Source organism: Cajanus cajan, chromosome 10, assembly GCF_000230855.2.
Source record: "Cajanus cajan strain Asha chromosome 10, NIPB_CcT2T_4, whole genome shotgun sequence".
NCBI classification, from domain to species: domain Eukaryota; kingdom Viridiplantae; phylum Streptophyta; class Magnoliopsida; order Fabales; family Fabaceae; genus Cajanus; species Cajanus cajan.
Genome location: NC_138526.1, coordinates 48,969,086 through 48,988,608, shown reverse-complemented (window position 1 = coordinate 48,988,608; position 19,523 = coordinate 48,969,086). Strand labels below are relative to the sequence as shown.

General features: G+C 33.3%; 2 protein-coding genes across 4 annotated transcripts; both read right to left on the bottom strand.

The window, feature by feature from the left end:
- Positions 1-1,618: 1,618 nt before the first annotated feature.
- Positions 1,619-4,013, bottom strand: LOC109806093 (zinc finger protein WIP5). The gene is made up of 2 exons (XM_020368449.3): positions 3,343-4,013; positions 1,619-2,231 (listed from the first exon to the last, which is right to left on the bottom strand). The coding sequence occupies exons 1-2, from the start codon at positions 3,904-3,906 to the stop codon at positions 1,779-1,781; spliced, it is 1,017 nt and encodes a 338-aa protein (XP_020224038.1). The 5' UTR covers positions 3,907-4,013; the 3' UTR covers positions 1,619-1,778.
- A 7,154-nt stretch (positions 4,014-11,167) lies between these two features.
- OEP80 (outer envelope protein of 80 kDa) lies at positions 11,168-19,523 on the bottom strand. 3 transcript variants are annotated; one of them, XM_020368367.3, is made up of 16 exons: positions 18,757-19,523; positions 18,173-18,266; positions 17,998-18,080; positions 17,679-17,776; positions 17,515-17,584; positions 17,089-17,179; positions 16,121-16,202; positions 15,794-15,829; positions 15,156-15,309; positions 14,919-15,059; positions 14,591-14,661; positions 14,430-14,508; positions 14,244-14,359; positions 13,971-14,118; positions 12,924-12,993; positions 11,168-11,490 (listed from the first exon to the last, which is right to left on the bottom strand). In XM_020368367.3, the coding sequence occupies exons 1-16, from the start codon at positions 19,321-19,323 to the stop codon at positions 11,336-11,338; spliced, it is 2,055 nt and encodes a 684-aa protein (XP_020223956.1). In that variant the 5' UTR covers positions 19,324-19,523; the 3' UTR covers positions 11,168-11,335. The 3 variants fall into 3 exon arrangements, with proteins under 3 accessions (XP_020223956.1, XP_020223958.1, XP_082921401.1); XM_020368369.3 differs by having other exon boundaries at positions 18,173-18,262; positions 18,757-18,896; XM_083065275.1 differs by lacking the exon at positions 18,757-19,523 and having other exon boundaries at positions 17,998-18,088.

The following is a 19,523-nucleotide window of genomic DNA, read 5'->3' as shown; positions in this document are numbered from 1 at the left end:
GACAGGGAACGTGGAGTCCCGTTTTTGTTGGTTGGTTTTATGAGGGAAATAGCCTCAAGTGTGAAGCCACGCTACAATTCAAACACTGAATGTGTTGTACTTTGAAATGACATTTCAAGAACTTCTGTTCTGACCCTCACAACTCAGATCTGAACCCACAAAGCTGCCATCAAGATCCAATGCATCCCTTCCAACCTTGAATTCCCAATATTAAATGTATAAATGCTTCTGCATGTTATGATTGCACTCCTAGCCAGTTTGATCCTTTTTATTTATTTGTTTTTTTTCATTTTAATGTTAAATATACGATGGAGTAACATATTCTTAATTTAATCATCAGTACATTTAGTCTTTATACATGAAATTAATTTATGTATGAAATCATATGTTTGAACATCATTGTATATCATATAAAAAAAACTTATATAAAAACTAAATTAAAAATGTATTAAAAATTAATTATCAAAATAATAGAGACTAAATCAATAACATTTAAACGCATAAGAACCGATGCTATAAATTTTTTATGCGGAGAGACCAAATTGATAACCAACAATATATTCATTAATTATATACTTATCCGCTTTAAAAGATGTGAAAAGAAAAACAGCTAGCCATTTTGGTTCAGAAGCTAATGATTTACATGGAAATCATTATGGTGAGTCTAAACATAGTATTGATCGGTCCATCATGGTGGACATAACAAAAGGGAAATAGTAGCATCATACGAGTCATAAAGCTGAGCAATGACAGGCTCAAAAGCTTCCCCCAACAGCATTTGCACTTGTATATAGCTTGCTTGCTAGTGATCAATATTCCCTTTTCGTTTTTGAAACAATTAAAGTTTGCTGCGCACCTTCGTTTCTGTAATTATAAACGTAGTACCCGTAACGTGGTTATGTTAGTCTTGACATACTTTAGCTTACACGAGCAACAATTTGTTTTAAGTTGAGAAGAATTAAATTTAGTTGCAATGTTTTTCTTTTTAATTAAAATTTCTATCGTTAATCTATACAAAAAATTAGATCATTGTAAAATTATAATTTTAACTGAAAAACTAACACCCAAATTACATAAACTATATTACATCAAAATTTTATTCAAATTTAAACGTGCACGCGAGTTTCTTTGAACATCGTTGCCATTACCACTATAGTCTGCCCTAATTAATAATGACTCGACTAGTGTCTTATATTAGGAAAAAGTGAGCGAGTACAAAGCTAAGACCGGTGTTGCTTGTATGATGTATCTGCACACCTTTCTAAGTTAATGATGATTCTTACGGTGTTGATCATTTGAAAATCCTAGCGAACAATATTGAAATATTGACATGTATGTATATGGTAAATATATCCTTTTACGTAAACAAAAGAATACATTTAACTTTTGTATTAATCTCACTTTTGATAAATATTAAAAATAAAATTGAGGTGGAATTTTATTTAATGTTTATTAGAAAGAGAAATTAACACGACCTTGTTTTTGTGCGATGTTTACAAGAGAGAGGAAAGGAGAGGAGAAACCAAAGCCCAAATGAGAAAAGGAATCAAAATTAACATGAAATTTTAACATGACCTTGTTAGAGAGAGAGAGAGAGAGCGAAACCAAAACCAGAATATGCAAAACCAAGACACAGTTGAGAAAATCAATAAAGGAGAAAAAGAAAGAGGGGGAGTGGAGAACTCGTTAATTAGTGATGGTAGTCTTAGTCAACAATATAATTAGTTCAAAAGATGAGAATCGTCAATCAGCATGTCTTCATAGTTGAAAAACACACATCAACTATGACTAGAAATTAAAGATTCATTCTCTTGCTCAATTTCAGACCCCGCTTCATCATCTTGATCAAGACAATGATCGATTCCACAAGCTCTATGTCCATTCCCAAATGCTTTAATATGATCCTTAAGGGATCTCTTGTGCTTAAAATCAGATCCACAAGAGCAATACCAAAGCTTCCCACAGTTCTTCTCGTGAGTTCTCCAGTCACCTCTCACAGCAAAGGCTTTGCAACATTTTCTACACATGAAGGGCTTGATTCCATGCTTTCTCTTGTAATGTGTTTGAAGGGTCCTAAAATCTTTGAGTGGCTTTGCTCTTGGATGGTCAATGTTGTTCTTGCATCCAGGTGCACAACAATAGCAAGGGAGTCTAAGCATTGCTGTTGGCTGTGTTCCTCTTAGAGACTCAGGCCCCTTCCTATATTGAGATCCATGCCCCCACATATGCATCTGTAGGTATTTAATTTGGAATGGAACAATATCATTCAAGAGCAAATAGTTAGTTGAAAAAGGATGTGGGGGAAGAATATTAATGAATTAAAGTCACTCACAAGTTAAAAAAACTCTGGCTCTATCGATAAGGTCCAAAAACCTCACTGTGAAACCTCATTCCCTACAAACTCTACCTTTGTTGCATTGCATGTAACTTTGTTAAGACTACAAATTATTTTTTCCAAGCTGGCGGCCAAGGTTTTGAGTCAGAAAGGCTAAGAGGATATGTATATAATCAAGGAGCCACGTCTTTTTCCACATGTTTCAATCCTTCTTAGTCACCTATGGTCTAGGACTAAAGAAAAAGGTGACAATGTAGGGCATCTTAATAAAGTAGTAGCAAGGAAGCCCAACAAGGGAATATTGGACAGCTATTTTTGTGTTTACGTTTATGGAGATGAAAAAGATAAATAAAATTCACTCCTTGCGTGTTGTACTAGAGTTTTTGATAAAAATAATTATTGATGATGTTTCACTTTATGTCTCCTCGATCATGTTGGTGTTAACATTGTTCCAGCACACTAGCTTAAGATTTAATAAGCCCTAGAGATAAATAGTCACCCCCTGCTGCTTTCTACCAATACTAGTTAATTAACAATTTGAAGATCCAAAAATGTAGACTTAAATATACTGATCTCTAATTGGCCTGGTAATTAATTTTCCATTTTTTTTATCTCTTCAACTACAAAAGGGGTGTGGTAAAACAGTTAAAATCAGCTTAATTAAGATAAAAATAAAGGACATGCAATAGTTTTAACAAAAACCCTAATTAAATTACACACTTACACAAGTGCCCGTACTATCATGAATTGGAGACAAGATTATAGGTGGAAAATTAAAGTGATGCTATATAAAAGAAGAGTATACAAGTGTGTGTATAGTTACAGGATATAGAAATGGACATTTTCTTTTTTCAGAAAATTTCCACAAAAGTAAGATCTGGGAAAGTAGGAGGTAGGATAGTAGGAGGGGGAAAAAAGGGTAAAAGAAAGACATTCTTTTTCTTTCTTTGATTCTTTCTACCACCCATATACTCTCAATTAATGTTTTCATCATTTTAAATCTATACCTGCATGTTGTTGTATCTGTTGAACGTCTTGAAACAAAGGGGGCATGAAAACTGTGTTGGACCGATCAGAATTTGAGCTGGGGTAGGGATCCAATACTGACCCTTGTTAATTCTACCAGGCGAATACTCAGAAGCAACCGTGGCTTTTTCTTCTTTGTCTGAAATCTCAGTGGAGTATAAATTTGAAGTTAAATCAGCTGAAGTAGTGCTTGGAAGCCCTAAGTGCAAAGCCACCGTCACAGTGTCATCATCCATAGAGTTATCATTAGATGACATGATGCTTAGTTCTTTCTCCTTCATGTTGTTGTTCACTTTCATGGCACTAAATGAAGATTCAAGATCTTCACCTCTTGGAGGGCTTAGGTTAAGGAGAGGAAGGGCTTCTTTTGGAGGGTGAGAGGAGGGAGAAGATTGGTGTTGAGTGAAAGAGATGCCACTTGTGAAGCTATGATGATGATAAGTTGTGGAAGGAAAATAGCAGGGTGATGAAGAAGAAGAGAAAAGGCATGGAGAATTGAGGTCAAACCAAGCATTGAAGTCATTGGAGCAGTAGGGATGAGTCATGATGAGAGGTGGGAAAGGAAGGGATATATGATACACTATATCGTGTAGAAAGGATTAGGTTATTATAGAGAAGAAATATAAAGGGAAGGGTAGTGGAGAGAGAGAGAGAGAGATAAAGGTAAGCAAAAGATAAGTTTGAGATTTTAAGAAATAACCATAATTGAAGAGTCAGGATGAAGAGTTAAAAGAGGCGTAGAAATCCAATGTGGGTAAAGCAGACTCAATAAAGTAAAAAAAAATTAAAAAAGGAGACAAGAAATCACTTGTGAAGTGTGACTTAACAAAAGGGAAAATAAATATATAAAAGAGGTACTGAGAGTGGGAAAAAGTCAGGTCGTGGATGGATGATGAGATTATCTTGGGACTTGAAAGAACGTTTGTAAGAACAGTGTGGAAAAAAAGGTGGATCAGATTTTACATATAATAATAATACTCTTGATAAAATAAACTTAGTCACAACTCTACCTACCATTGTGGTAGGAAATGTAAGACCAAATACAAAGTCAGTCAACGAAGTTGAAACCTCGAAGACTATTTGTTATCTCGTTACTACAATAAATCCTGTTCCCGTTTCACACACGATATACAGACAGAATTCAGAAACTACCTTGTAGCAATGTTGCCCCATCTTTAATACCGTACTGTCTTATAATATCACCTTTTTCACTTAATAATACTTTACTAATTTTCGAATCAGGCCAAATCTAATTAAGCAAGTGTGAAATTTAACATAATAAAGGCATCAATCATTTCAAACTGTCGAATCATCAACAAAATGAATAACAAGGGTGATTTTAATATCTCCAAACGTGGTGGACGCTTCATGCGACAGAGAAAGTTTCAGTAAACAACAACGACGACATATGTAATAAGAAGTAAAACATGCAAATACATGTACACACATTTCAACGCTTAAGTAAGTGAGTATAGACAATTTATAAAAATAACCAAAACTTTTACATAGAGACATAAAATGTCTTATATAACAGTAAGTAAACAGTTATCATGAGTTATGACTACGTGACCGACCCAGAAGGGGTTACGGCATTTGGATATTACTCTGATAAATGTAAAGTAGCTTAAGGGTTTAAACATATATATCCTTGGGAGTACAAGTACTAATATTTGTACAACTACAAGTTATATATAATTAATAATGAACAAGTTGGTAAGGTTGTTTAGTTTAATTGTTCCTAGGGAATTAAGAGTAGCGAATGTGTTTGTTTGACACCCTTAGGTAGTGTTCCTCGGGAAGCAAATAGTTAACACTTAAACCAGCAAGTGCTTTGGGGTGCACGCTCTGGTCGGGTCTTAGGAGCAGAGACTCAGTCCGTGTCTCCGCTACTGCTTTCACTTGTTCCTGTTGCATGCAAACCTCACTGTTCGATCTACCCTCTCTTTCTCTTCTGCTCAGTGAGGGACATTTTAGAATTGAGGGAAGGAAGAAAGAACCACCCACCAACATTTACATTTTTAGTCAACAAAAACACTTGTACATAAATACTGTTAATAGTTAACTGCAATCACTGACCACCGTTGCCACCCACATGATCAACACCCTTTTGGTACCTGTTTCTTCGATCACTCTTCAATTCTTGCATAGTTTTAATAATTTCGCAGACCCTGTGTGTCTCTTTGTCCACGCATTAATTCAAAAGTATTATGGTTTAGGGGGAATGACAATTTTGGCCTACAACTCGTGTTTAATTACTCTATCATATGTATCTAACTTTATTTTCAAAAATATATCTATAGTTTATATTTCTTTGCATAAAGTAACCATGATTTTTCCACGCAAGAAAAGCAACCAAGTAGGATTATTGTTAGCTAAAGTTAACGTACCGACTAAAATCGTTACAATTCTGAACTGTACAGGAATCTCAGTGAATCTAAGTATGTAACTTTACCAACAAAAGGTTCACCAAAAAGAAAGGGGAAATAATTATGACAATAAGTCAATATGGTGAAATTTAAAAGGCCAAATATTGATTTTAGAGGTGAATTACGGTTGGAGGATTGACATGATCTCTTAAATATAAATATCCATTTAAGGAAAAAAATTTATAACTAGCTAGGCCTAGCTAGGAATGAAATCGTTCATTTTTTTTCCTTTTAAGCGTCTTTTGTTTTTCTACTTTCAAGTTAATACATGGAACTCTATTTTATTCGATGGTTAACTTTTAGCAATGATCTCTTCCTTCTCATCTTTTGCTTGTCTATTCCTAGTTTCTTAGGAATGTCGCAGTTATATATCCCTCTAGTTCCTTTGCTTTAACAAGCTCGGTCCTCTCTCTCTCTCTCTCTCTCTAAATTCATCATTGTAGGTCTTGATCTTTTGATGTGTTTTTTTTTCCTAGATGGATCTTCTTTCTGGAGTGAGTAAAGGCTATAGTACTAATGTGGTAATTGATCTGATCGTTGCAGCGCATACTTTGATAGCCACCAATACTGTGTAGATAACCAGTGTCCAAGATGATGAGGAACTAGGTACTAGCTAGAGCCTCAAAATTGGTCAGACATATAAAAAAATAAACTATCCTTAAAATGCATATCATTTTCTCAGTGAAGGAGCACATTTCAGAATTATTAAGTGCATTATTTTGGAATTATATATTAGTTTAGAATTTTTTTTCTTCTCTTATTTGACATAACTTTCATTTTTTTAGGATTTTATCTTAGTAAATTAAACGTTCTTAGGAAATTATTATCATTTTAACATTTCCTATTTAATCTGGCCAGATTAGGATTCCATATGTTAGAAATTAGCATTTAAATAATCATAAATTGTGTAAATTTTTTTTCATTATCTTTAGATTATAACATATCTTTTAGATGCCTTATGGCATTCACATTTTTCTGTATATTAACACGATATTTCTTTCCTTTTATTTAATTAGTTGAGAGAATATCGAGAAGTCAATCAAAGGGGTACCTCAAAGGTGAGTGTAATAGTATATATGTTCATCCATGGAGTTAATTAACAGAAATGGACATTATGTAGATCTAACAGAGATGCCTAGGCCATATGGGTCATTGTGTTTGGCATATAGTAGTTAATGGCGCAGAAAGTTGCAAGGTTGAGTTTTGTGAATAATGCATGATGGACAAAGACAATGTGGGGCTTGTCATTATCATTGTTCTTGTCTACAAAAAATTGTAATTTGGGCTTATGTTATCCACCTCATACAAAGGAGTTTGACTGGTGACTATCCCAGCTTTCTGGTTTTTATTAAGGTGCATGTGTTATTCAATCAGTTAAGGAAATATATAGCAGGTTAGCTGAAAATCAATCCGATCTATGTTAAGGAAGCGGACTGAAAAAATAGTGACATTAATATAATTTAGCTCATTATCTACTATCTAGAGACCACTTTTTATTTATTTATTTATTATTATTATTTTTTTATAGATGAAGTTTTAAGATGAAATCATGGGGTCTCAGATTAAGGTAAAAAAATGTTTTTCTTTAAAATATACTAGTATTTTAGTAGAGCACTGCAATCAACCTAGCAGTGGAAAAAGAATTGAGGGTAATATGCATAGAATTTCATATTCTAATTTTAATGCCGTCATTATAATTCTTAAAAATAAAAAAATATTAGTATTAGTTAATGCAACAATACATGAATTTTTTTATTAAACATAATTTATATTGTGATATAATTTTATTTTTAATGAATGATAATTTCTTTTAAAAATATTAAAATTTAATTTAAAAATATGTTTGGCCAACAAAAATCACGTCTCACTAACACAAATTAGTCATTAATTATCAATTTTAAGATATTACGTAGATCATATTCATAGACAAAAAAAAAAAATAAAGATAATATATTAAGAAATTTTTTTAAAAACATTCTTGTTAAATAATCATCTTTAAAAACTCTTTCATTTAAGATGAATATTTTAACTTTTTACAAAGAAAAAATACTTATTAAAAAATTACATTTTTCTTATTCTAAGATAAGTAGAGGCTCAAACTTGTGACTTGTTTGTATGCAAAATTTATTTTATTTTACTCTATCAATGCTTCGGAATGTTTAGAGACAGGATTTTAATATTTCAGTTTATGTCTATCCTAATTGATTATGCAGTAGAGTATGCTCTTCTTGAGGGGAGCTAGTTGGAATTTTAATCCGTACTTAGCATAAAATAATATATCATAGGCATATACACCATAGAATATTAATAATACACCGAAATTCCTAGAATTTATAACATTTTGACTATAATTAGAATAAATATGTAGATTCATAAGATCACCAATCATTTTGATGCTAAAGACTTGTAGAAATTAAAGTCATGTAGAAATTAAAGTCATGAACAAATAAGTGGTGGTTGTATTCCTTAATCCAAATCTTTTGATTTCTTAATAGAATCTTTGTATTTCTTCATACGGGAGAAGAGAGACAATTGTACGATTTAGACTTCAGTATATTGATACCGTAACCATAGTTCCTTATTTATTGACTTTATTGGATTTCTTATTATGTTTGAGTCAATAAAGAATATCCACACATTTGGTGCTCATCACATCTCACTTAATTAACTTGGTTATTTAAAATATAACCCACTAAATATTAATAATTAACACAATTTTTTTTAATTCTATCAAACTCACTTGATTACTTAAAATATAATTCATAGATACATCCGACTATTAAAATTCTATTTTTTTTTTAAATATATAAACTCAAAGAGATTCTTTAACATTAGAGGTAAAATTTCTCTTGTAAGCCTTGGTTGATTCTTAGTTTAACAACTAAAATTTTGGGCCAAATTAGACATTATTAAGTTTCAACTAATCAATAAACAATAATGTTTAATTTGAATTTTTAGTATGTCGTTGGCTCCTTACCTGATATACTTTGTGTCTTTAACAGTTATACAGAAGGTTACATTTTTTATATATATATATATTTTTTTTTCCATTTTATCTTTATCCATAAAGAGTTACTATTGCATAATCGAATGGACTAAAAAGTTCGAAAAAAAATAGAGATTAAATCAGTTATTTAAAAATATATTCTCTTTATTAATAATTATACATATACTATATATTTTGAAGCATTAAAAAGAATAAATCCACAAAAATATAAATAACTAATAGAATTACCATTGGATTATTGTTTTTGCAGCTAAAAGAATATATAAATTTTCAACAGAGCGTAGCTAATAGCATTGGGACTTTCACTTTTCCTAAAAATAACACCCCCCCTTTCCAAAAAAATAAATAAATAAAAATTTGAGGACTAAATATGTATACAATAAGCTTGAGATTTTGGATTAAGAAATGGAGTAAGATCATTTTAGAGTTTCCGTCAATCACCAAACAAGATATACAAGTACCGTTCAATTTACTTCGTTTTTTGTCAGTTGCAAGCTGCAATTTTTCTTCTTTCCGGTTAGAAGTTACAAGTTAATGTCATGTACAGTGCATTAGAGGCTAGCAAATATAAGTTGAACTGGTTAAGCAACTCTTCGTACATAACATAATTCAAAGAACGGGCCAGATTGATAAAAATTATCCTTTTTCTTCTCATAAAGTGGACACGTAAGCTGTCCCGTACGACAGGAGCTAGGATAAGTGACATTTGCGACTAATTAAAGAGTAATTTGTATGACTGTGTGTTATTTAGGAGTAAAATTTGTAAAAGTTTGGTAGAGTTATGATATTTTGTTTTAATTTGTCGTGTCTGATAATTCATGATGACTTTCCTCTTTAATTATTGATTATTCACTCTTCTAATCTTAAATTTGTAGGGTTCTTTGGAAGGTTAAAACTTGACACCCAAAGATAATTTAATTTAATGCAAAAGCTCATAATTTATATGACCCATGTTATAAAATAAAAGAACACAACTTTCATAATTATTTTAAAATAAAATTCAAACATAATACAATATAAATATTAACAAGAAAAATTAATATAAAAGGACAGAAAAGTTTTTCACACGACACCGACTCTGACGAGTAAAACCTTTTAACATTTTCCAAGTCATTTTAACTATTGCCATTTACTGGCTTGTCGCTGTCTTGGGCTTACCACATTGTCGGATTGGGTCTTTAAGCATGACACTGATACCACATTTTCCAGGTCATTCACATTGTCTTTTGTTTGTCGGTGTTTGCCATCAATCCATTTCCTTTCGATTTCCAAACATGTTAATCCCCTCTCATATCTTCCAACCCTTAATTCAATCAATACGCATTTTATGAACGATTTTTCTATTAACTCTTATAAAAAGAAATAGAATTTTTAACTATTAAATTTATCAAAATTCTTTATTAAAAGTTATTTATTAATTTCTTAGATACTGCTTTTAAAGTAATTTCCAACAAAACCAATTTATTAATAATTAATGTCATAATAAAATGTGATTTTAGGTGGAACGTTTAATATATACATGAAGGCGTAATTCATGTGATTCTTGTTAGTTCCATCGACAAAATTCAGAAAACCTTGTTAATATTCCACAATATTCTAAAAGTTTAAAACCCATTGGATGCTTGGTAATTGATAAAGCATGATTCTATATAGATGATGCATTTTGTCTCCTCAACTGCGAAAATTCACAGATTATAATAATTTTTATACGAATCATGAACTAAGTCCATAGAGCAAGAAATTCCTCCTCAAATCGGCCACCATCTATTAATGACTCGTCAAATCAAGTCTGTCTGAACGAGTTGAACTTATTATTTTACCGCAACACATGAAATAAACAATCCTATGTAAGATTTTCAAATGACAGAATGATTCAGGTAGGCATAGAAACAAACCAAAAACATGGAACCTATACGTAGGGGCCGTATCAAAATCAGTGGGGTTTAGTTTCTTGGTGTCTATCTCTCCCTATCATGTGAAAACCCACAAGAGAGATCCATTCCCCACTAACTGGTAACAACACATCCTGTTAAAATCTCTCAATGAGAGGAAGAAGAAAACAAAAATGAGCCATCTCATTCTAATACTCTCTCCGATTTTTTTTTTCATAGTCGTTTTGTCAGTATTTTTTTTTTAATTATCATTTTTTTAAAATCAATAATTTATTAATTTTTTTTTTATTTTCACCTTTAATAATTAATGTATGTTTACTGAATAATATGTCTATTTATTTTTTAATGTATATATTTCTTCTCTAACCACCTAAAGGGTATAACAAGAAAATAGATAATAAATACTTTAAAAAAGTTAAAATATTAATTATTTTCTTAATTCTTGTGCATAATTTTAAATGACAATGAAAAAAAGAGGGAGTAGCTATTAGAAACATTTATAGAGAGGATCGAGGCATTTGAGTAATTTTTGTTTTTTGAAAAATAATATACAAATTTCCCGAATAAGGAAAGGTATGCGAGCTAAAGGGAAAGAGGGAGGATTATTTACAACGATCAAGAAGCACCTAGTACGAATTGTCTCCCGATGTTAGTTTCTATGCCCCACTCCGAAATGAAACCTCCTCTCTTTCTTGTCGTTAAAGGCATATTCAAGACGCAAAGGACCCAAAGGTGATTCCACACGGATGCCAAACCCGTAGCCATATCCGCTGCCAGGCTTCTTCCTTGCTCCAGCAGGGTCACCTAGTAAAAACCAAAAACACCATTCAATATGTGCCTCATTAAGGACAGTATGAACAATATCAGCAAACTTCAAGAAAAATGTCATTTTCTTAAACTAACTATATCTCAGGTGGCACTAACTATAGATATAATACCATGTTAGCATGTGAGACATCTTTAAAAAAATTCTAGATACTTAAAATAAATGTCATTTTTCAGCCTAAAATGAATGCTAATAGTGATTTCAAATTATGGAGGGTTAAAAATGAAAAAGAAACAAATTCTTAACCATACTAAAATTCACTAATTTTACACGGACCAAAAACAGTGATTTCATATTTTAGGATGGAAAAAAAAGGCTTAAATATGTTTAGTGACTCAAATGTGAGCTAAATTTAATTGTCTCCTCAAATTTAAAATTGATTTTTTCATCTCTATTATTTTAAGAGAAAAAAATGACTTAAATTTGTTTTAGTTCCTCAAATTTAAGATAAATTTATTTTTAGTTCCTCAAATTTAACATTGGTATTTTTAATCCCTGTAATTTTAAAAAAAAATTGTTTTAGTATTTATGCTCAAATTTTGATAGAGAATCTGTTAAATACTATCACATAAAATTTACCTAGATGTTTCTATTAATGAAAATATCACATTAAATCCAACTGATACTATATAATTATCTCAATATGTCACTTTCAGATGTTATTGATAACTTAAGGGACTAAAACAAGACTTTTAAAATTATAGGGAGTTAAAACAATTTAAATTTGAGGTAACAAAAACAAATTTTCCCTAAATTTAAGGAACTAAAAATATATTTTTAAAAAAATCTTATTTTAGCTCTTTTGCTCAAATGTCATTAATAAATATATCAAATAAAACTCACCTATTATTAAATTGGTTGCATATAATCCACTTAGCGTCATTATTAGTGAAAACATTATATTAAACTTAACTAATGTTGCACAATTGACTCAAATTGTCATCGTCTGTATTGTTATCAGTGAACTGAGAAATTAAAATAAGTATTTTTGAAATTACAAACACTAAAATTCAATTTTAAATTTGAGGGGTCAAAAAAAAAATTTACTCCAAATTTGAGGGACAAAAATCAAAGTTCTTTCATAGGAACTAGAAGCAAATTTAAAAGCAACTTTTTTAATGACATTGTGGATATTGTCACTTAAAGGAGAGAACACAAGGATAACCCAAGAGAAGTTGTTCTGCTAGGTAATGATTTCAGTCTTATGATTTTTGTATGCATGGTTGTCTCCTAGACTGCGAGTTATAACAGCTAACAAGTTTCAGAGCATAAAACAAGTTCCCCGTCTTGTATGATAGTGATTATACCATTCATGCGAATAAGGTGGTTTCAAGAATAGAAATCATCCTCATGAAACACCAAAAGGAAAGAACCAAATAAAAAAGAAATCACAAACAAAATGAAGACCTACCAGGTACAGTTGGGCCTGATCCAAGATCAGTTCCATAGTCTGAAAATAAAACACCTTCTACTGGCCCTTTCTGCAAACAGAAACAGTAAGATCGGTGTAGTCAAGTTCTCTCTAACTTAAATGTAATCAAATGCATGCACCTGTGGGCATGGGGACAAATGCAACAAATTTTTCTATCACCAATTTAGATGCATATGCATAACTATTTGCATATTACAATTTTTAGAAACCCGGTATTCTTATATCCTTCGATTCAGAAAAAAAAAAAAAAAACTACAGTAATAAATTTTATAAGTGGCTGTATATTTAGTTTTAGTTTTGAGCTTAACCTGACCCAAAAAAACCTGTGGTGTAACCAAACAAGGGGGATTATACACAGAGAGACAGTAAACTAAGTAGTTTGGTCATTACTTAATAAATTTACAGTGAACACTTGGTAAATTGGCACTAGCTGCTTAGGGTTTGACTGTTAAGCAGTTGGTCTTGCAATCTTTATTGATCATAGTGAATTTCTCCCTGCAGCAGTTACTCTCAGATTTTCCTAGTGAGGCCTATAGGCTCAACCATGGCAATTAAATTCTATGTAATTTCTTATTTTCAGGCATGTCTGGTTAAAAACTTTACTATTCCTTCGAGGTAAATCATTACAATTCTCCGTGTTCAATTGAGAAGTCATATTCAACTTTTGTCAGAAACGTGGGAACGAGATTCTATAGAAATTTTCATCATACTCTGTATTCTACACATTCTTCTGTTTTGCTTTTTCACCCATTCTGAACACTAGAAAATATCATCCGTCTTCTCTGTTTATAACTTTTATAAACACTTTCAAATTTATAATAATTATTTCCAATATTTTTCAAACCATCTTCTACTCATTCCTAAAACACATACTTTATGGTTCCAACATATTAGACAATTCAGCAACAAATTTCAGATACAGCTAGGTGCATCACAGGGAAATTAGGATAAGCACAATCCAGCCATAACTGAACACAAGATGCTTAACTAGATTGAGCAGGAAAAAGCGTGATAAAATTCATGTACCATGGGGAAAGAAACTTCTCCAGAGGTAACAACATATGATCGACCTGAGCCCACACTACCTTCTTCATATCCTCTCACACTGTTTGTTCCACCAATGGCAAAAGCTTCATAGGGAGAGAATTCTCCCACAACGTGACCACCAGAGAGACTACCAGTGAACCAATTAAAGTTGGTAATACATAAGATTGTCTATTTTAATTTAATGTGAAGCGTAAACAAGACATTCCTTTTTCTTTCAATAACAAGGTTAACTTGATGGCATGTATTTCATACCTTAAATGAAGGCGGGCAGGACCTATCTCAACACCCTTCCTAGCACGTGCATTCACCCTAGAGAAGGACAACCATTCAGGCAAAACAGGAAGTCCCTGTTCCATGGTAAGGACAAACTGCAAAACCAAGCAATTCATGATAAGAAGCAGATAATTAAATTTAAACTAGAGGGAATTCAGAACAAACCATAGAAGACCCATGGTCGCCAGAACCAGTGTAAACAGTCTCAAGCTTAGCAAGCAACGTATCATCATGGGTATTGCCACTGCAAGGAAAATATGATAGGAGTTAGAAATAACCACACAAAGTCATGATAACCATACCATTAACATTGCTTAGATTACAACCTAGCAGTAAGAGGACTGCTGTAACAATCTTTAATGATAGGAATACCCTTCTCATCACGGACTCCAGCATGCTGAAATAATATAGAAATTTTGAAGGAAAAAAATCAGGAGCATAAATAGACATAGAAACTATATTAACATTTAATTTATGGCAGGAATGATCTGATTAGTGATAACATAGTTTAACTAAACTAAGCAGATCATCAACTAGCAAGCGGGATTTATAGAGCTAGAGTGGAAGGACTAAAATTAGAAATAAAATGATAAAAATTAGAAATAAAATGATATCATAACACAAAAACAGTAGTCAAGATTGTCAATGAAGCACCTGGAAAACAAGTCCAGCTGTTCCACTCCACTTCGGCCTGAGTGGTCGGCTAAACTCTATACCACCAGTGATGCGGCCAATGGTAAGGCTACGGTTACCATCTTCATTACCATGAACAATGGTTCCAGGAGTTCTTGAATTCTAAAGTAAAGTTAATTGAATATCAGCAAATACAGTTTTTAACATTTTACCATTAAAAGCAGATTGTGCTCAGACAAATAAACCTTCAGAAATTACCTGAATTGTTATTGTTCTAGATGTTCGTTTATCATCTCCTTGAATCCATGGGTCTGTGTAGTTTATACGATAGACTGAGTCAATCTGGCCCCTCTCTAAGGAAATATTGAGCTTCTGGTTTTTACCGAAGACATTCCTGTGAGAATAGGCAAAGCTGCAGTGGAATAAAAAAAGAATTGAGTGGATCAGCAAAGAGTAAACCATTTGCGGTTGGACCATAAGTTACAAGCAATATGAAAACATACATTACAGCCAAAACAGCTTTATTATGTTGACAATGGCAAAAGTGGAAAACATACATAAGCATAGATAAGCCAAGATAAATTATCCAAAGTTAATATCAACTAAAATTTCAACATGGCCCAGTTTTATCATCTGCAACATATGTAAAGGAGAGTAGTGTACTTACAGAGTTACATCTAATCAACTGCAAGTGGCTATTCACCACTTGCCAATGTCATAAACATTGCATAGCAGCATATAAATACAGTAGCAGAGGGCCAGAGGTAAATGACCCTTAACATGGTTTTAATTGCAGTAAAGTAAACTTGGCTATTAAATGAAGGAGAGGATATGATAGCATAATACAAAGAATTAACTCATAACATCACCATTACAAAACTATAAAATAAACTCACCTTCCAATGAGCCCCCTTAGTGGACCATTTGTAATCCTACAAAGTAAATACCTAGTCAGATACACAGATTACGAAGCAACCAACAGAGAAAATAATGTAGATCACCCCCTATTTTGGAAAATAAAATCACCCCCTGAGGGATCTAAAATACAAAAAATCCACAGGGATATTTGTCTCATGAAAATTAAAATTAGGGAAGTTTAAAGTAATTTACAGAATTACTAGGGGACTAGGGAATTTCATCAAACATAAAAACGACTAAGCATACTTTACCAAATTAGCAAATATAAGTATTTCTTATGTATACTTTACGCGAGCATCACTTACCCACTTGATATCCCACCACCAGCAGAAAATCCTCCACTGGGACGTTCTACCACATTCATCACTAAATCAACTTTTCCTGTATCTATAGCATGCAAAAGAAACAAAATACAGAAGTTTGGACTTTAGAGATACCATGGATGATGGATCTAAGGGATGAAGACAAAAAAAATAAAAGAGATCATGTCAATTCTTCAAGAACATGTGTAGTCTCCATTTGACAGTGTTGGTTGAGGGTTAGTGAGGTATCATATATAACAACTTACAGGCTATCAAATATCAATACACAAATAAAAATTATCAAGAAAAAAATGGGCCACTTGTGGAACACTGTAACTTGTTTCAAGTCCTATTTAGCACTAGTGAACTGTATTAAAAGAAAAATACTAATATTTGCAACTAGCAAAATACATTAGATAACCCCTGTTAGCAGTTAGTTATGATAGGTTATTTACCCATTAGTTAGTCCCATTGATGAGTTAGTTAGATAGGTTAGATAGTCTAAATAAGGCATGTTCCTATAAATAAGGAGGGAGCGGAGAGACATTTCCTTTTGTCATTTGTAAGAGAACTAGGGCAATTGGCTTTGGAGGTGCAGTCCCTCAAGAACTGCCAAGTGTCAGTGTTCTATTTTGTAGATTGGGAAGTTCATCCATGTAATTCTGCACAAAGATACCAGGCTTCTATAATAACACCCTTGTTTCTTCATTTCTTTCTTTTTGGCCTTCTCGTGTTTTCATTAACTTTAATTTCCTAGTTTCTCCACAAGTTAGCATGAAACATTCTCCACATTATTTTATAATATAACAATTTTATAAGGTTATTTTTGGTAGGACACTAAAATGCTGGATAAAAATATACTTATACTACTTGACAAGTGTAGTTACCAGTTAGACCATAAAAATGATTGCTTTATTTTTTTTTCTGGTTACTTGCCTTAAAGCCCATTTTCAGTCTGTATATGTTGTTACCTGCTGGTTGGGGAATAATGCTAACATCTTCCATGATCCCCATAGTTAGTACAGTTTCTACGTCTCTTTTTCCCTGAAGCATGCTGTAGACCTGAAAAAACAATTATGGATGATGCCAAGATCCTGTTTAGTAAGAATGTGAATTCAAGATGGCATGTTTTACCAAAAGAGAAAAGATATATCTGAAAAATCAACTAATAACAATACTAATGTCCAATTGCCATCAAACACACCAAAGAATGTTGGCAACCAAATTTGATAAAAATAATGCCACACTCAACTTCCAAACTTAAATCCTCTTGTTTTAGCTTGCTTCACAGTTTTGAACCAATAATAAATATATATTCGTTCTTGATAAAACATTCAAAAACTAACAACTATGAACCATCATCTACTGGAGTGGCCAGGGCTAGGTCAAGGAATTACCTGTCCCTTCTTGGTTGTAATTTGCCGAAGTATTGTTTCAGGCTTTGTCTTCCCCATAGTAATCTCACCTCTACAGAAAGAAAATCACATTGGTAAAAAAATAAAAAAACTTCTCAGCATGAGAGTACTTATGTTTATCAATACAATTGAAAGAAGGCGCTTACGTCTTCCTGTCAAGAAACCGTATGGAAATATTATTGACCTCAGCCTCTGACACTTGTAATCTCAGAATACCCCCAGAGAGAATCTCAACAGCTGAAACCTAAGGCAATGATCAAAGCAGGGAAAAAAAAGAAAATGAAAGAAGACAATTCCCATATGGCAAGCGATGTTGAATACTTGAATGATATAATATTGTGATAGTTTCTGCAACTTAGGCTACTGAAGATGAAAGTTGAGTCCAAATTTTGGATTTCCACCGAATACCAAGCAGGAAGAATTTATTAGATTGTTAAGTTTGATCAGAAGTTAAGGAGAATTTACCATGGCAAAAAGACCACGCTCCATGTACCAGTTGTTAATGGAAGATATTGCTTCATCCAATCGTCTCAAATTGATGATTTTCCCTACACAACTTGACATGTTAATTTGAATACAGTTAAGGCAACATATGCATGATATACAACTGAACGAATATGGAGAAAGAAGAATTAGTTACCATATCCATCTCGCATCGAATTCTCTAAAAATTTAGCTGGGAGAACATTAGCTCCTTCACATACCAACCCTTGGAACTCTTGATTTGGTTCTACCTTATGCCACAAGAAACCACTACTAACATTACAGCACTCAATATTGCAGACTCAAACAAACAACACTAGAACGCAAAATTCTATTCAAATAACACTAAATCATTATAAAACGGTGAATTCAATTCCAATGCCTAACCGCCATTGTTCAACAGAAGAGAATATAGCTGAAATACTAATCAGATACCGTCACGCGTACAGCATTACAGCATTCAATATTGTCGACTTAAATACACAATACTAGAACGTGAAATTCTATTCGAATAACATTAAAATCATTATAAAAAATTCAAAGCATAACCGCTATTGTTCTATAAAAGAGAATATACCTAAAATACTAATCAGATACCGTCACGCGTACTAGCATTACATCATTCAATATAGCAGACTTAAATACACAACACTAGAACGCGAAACTCTATTCGAAATCATTACAAAACGGTGAGCTGAATTCCAATGCCTAATTGTCATTATTCAACAGAAGAGAACATACCTGAAATACTAATCGGATACCGTCGCGTGTGTCAACCGCAACCGGCATGCACGACGAAAAATATCCGCTGTTGATGATGCGATGCACATCCTCTTGTACCTCGCGCACTGTTAGAGCCGAGTTAGGTCGACAAGCCTTGAGAGCCTGCACCGCTTCCGCTTCGAGGTCCTTCCTCTCCAATTCCTCGCCGTCTTTGTTTCGAACCAGCACTTCGCTTATCAGCACTCTCTCCTCGTTCTGCCGCGCCTTCTGCTGCGCCTCAATATCCGCCAGAGACAGAGACGCCAGACGCTGAATCGGACACTTTCCTCTCCTCTCGCCGGTAAAGGACAGCGTCGCCGAGCACAGGAGCGACGAATTTCGCACCACGGAGCGAGTCAACTCGGTGGAGTGAGCGGCGAACGAGTTGAAGAGTTGCGCAATCGAGTTCGAGGCGTTGACGAAGTGAGAATGTGCGGTTCGCAGGGGACAGGTTGGGCGTTTGTGAGGAAGAGGGATTTTGATAGAAGAGGAAACGATGCGGATGTCGTCGTTTTGAAGCATTGCTCGCTCTGTGACTCGTTCCATGGATGCAATTTGAATAGGGAGTGAGCTAGTGCGGTTCTTGCCTTGCTTGCTCCGGCTAAAGGTTCTTTCAGCAGTCAGCACTGAACCTCCGAAGCGGTGAACCTTTTTCTTTTTGGACTTTTGATGCAGAAAGGGCGGGCCTGTCTTCTATGGGCTGTGATTTATCTGCGGCCCACATCAACCCTAATTGAACGCTTGTG

What these genes read in the sequence shown, in the direction of transcription:
- LOC109806093 (XM_020368449.3), bottom strand. Translation starts at nt 3,906, where the DNA reads ATGACTCATCCCTACTGCTCCAATGACTTCAATGCTTGGTTTGACCTC. An exon ending in ACAGATACAACAACATGCAG is followed by an intron (nt 2,232 to 3,342) that starts GTATAGATTTAA and finishes AAATACCTACAG; the next exon opens with ATGCATATGTGGGGGCATGG.
- OEP80 (XM_020368367.3), bottom strand. Translation starts at nt 19,323, where the DNA reads ATGGAACGAGTCACAGAGCGAGCAATGCTTCAAAACGACGACATCCGC. An exon ending in AGCAGTCCTCTTACTGCTAG is followed by an intron (nt 14,509 to 14,590) that starts GTTGTAATCTAA and finishes TTTTCCTTGCAG; the next exon opens with TGGCAATACCCATGATGATA. An exon ending in ATCAGGCCCAACTGTACCTG is followed by an intron (nt 11,491 to 12,923) that starts GTAGGTCTTCAT and finishes GGTTTTTACTAG; the next exon opens with GTGACCCTGCTGGAGCAAGG.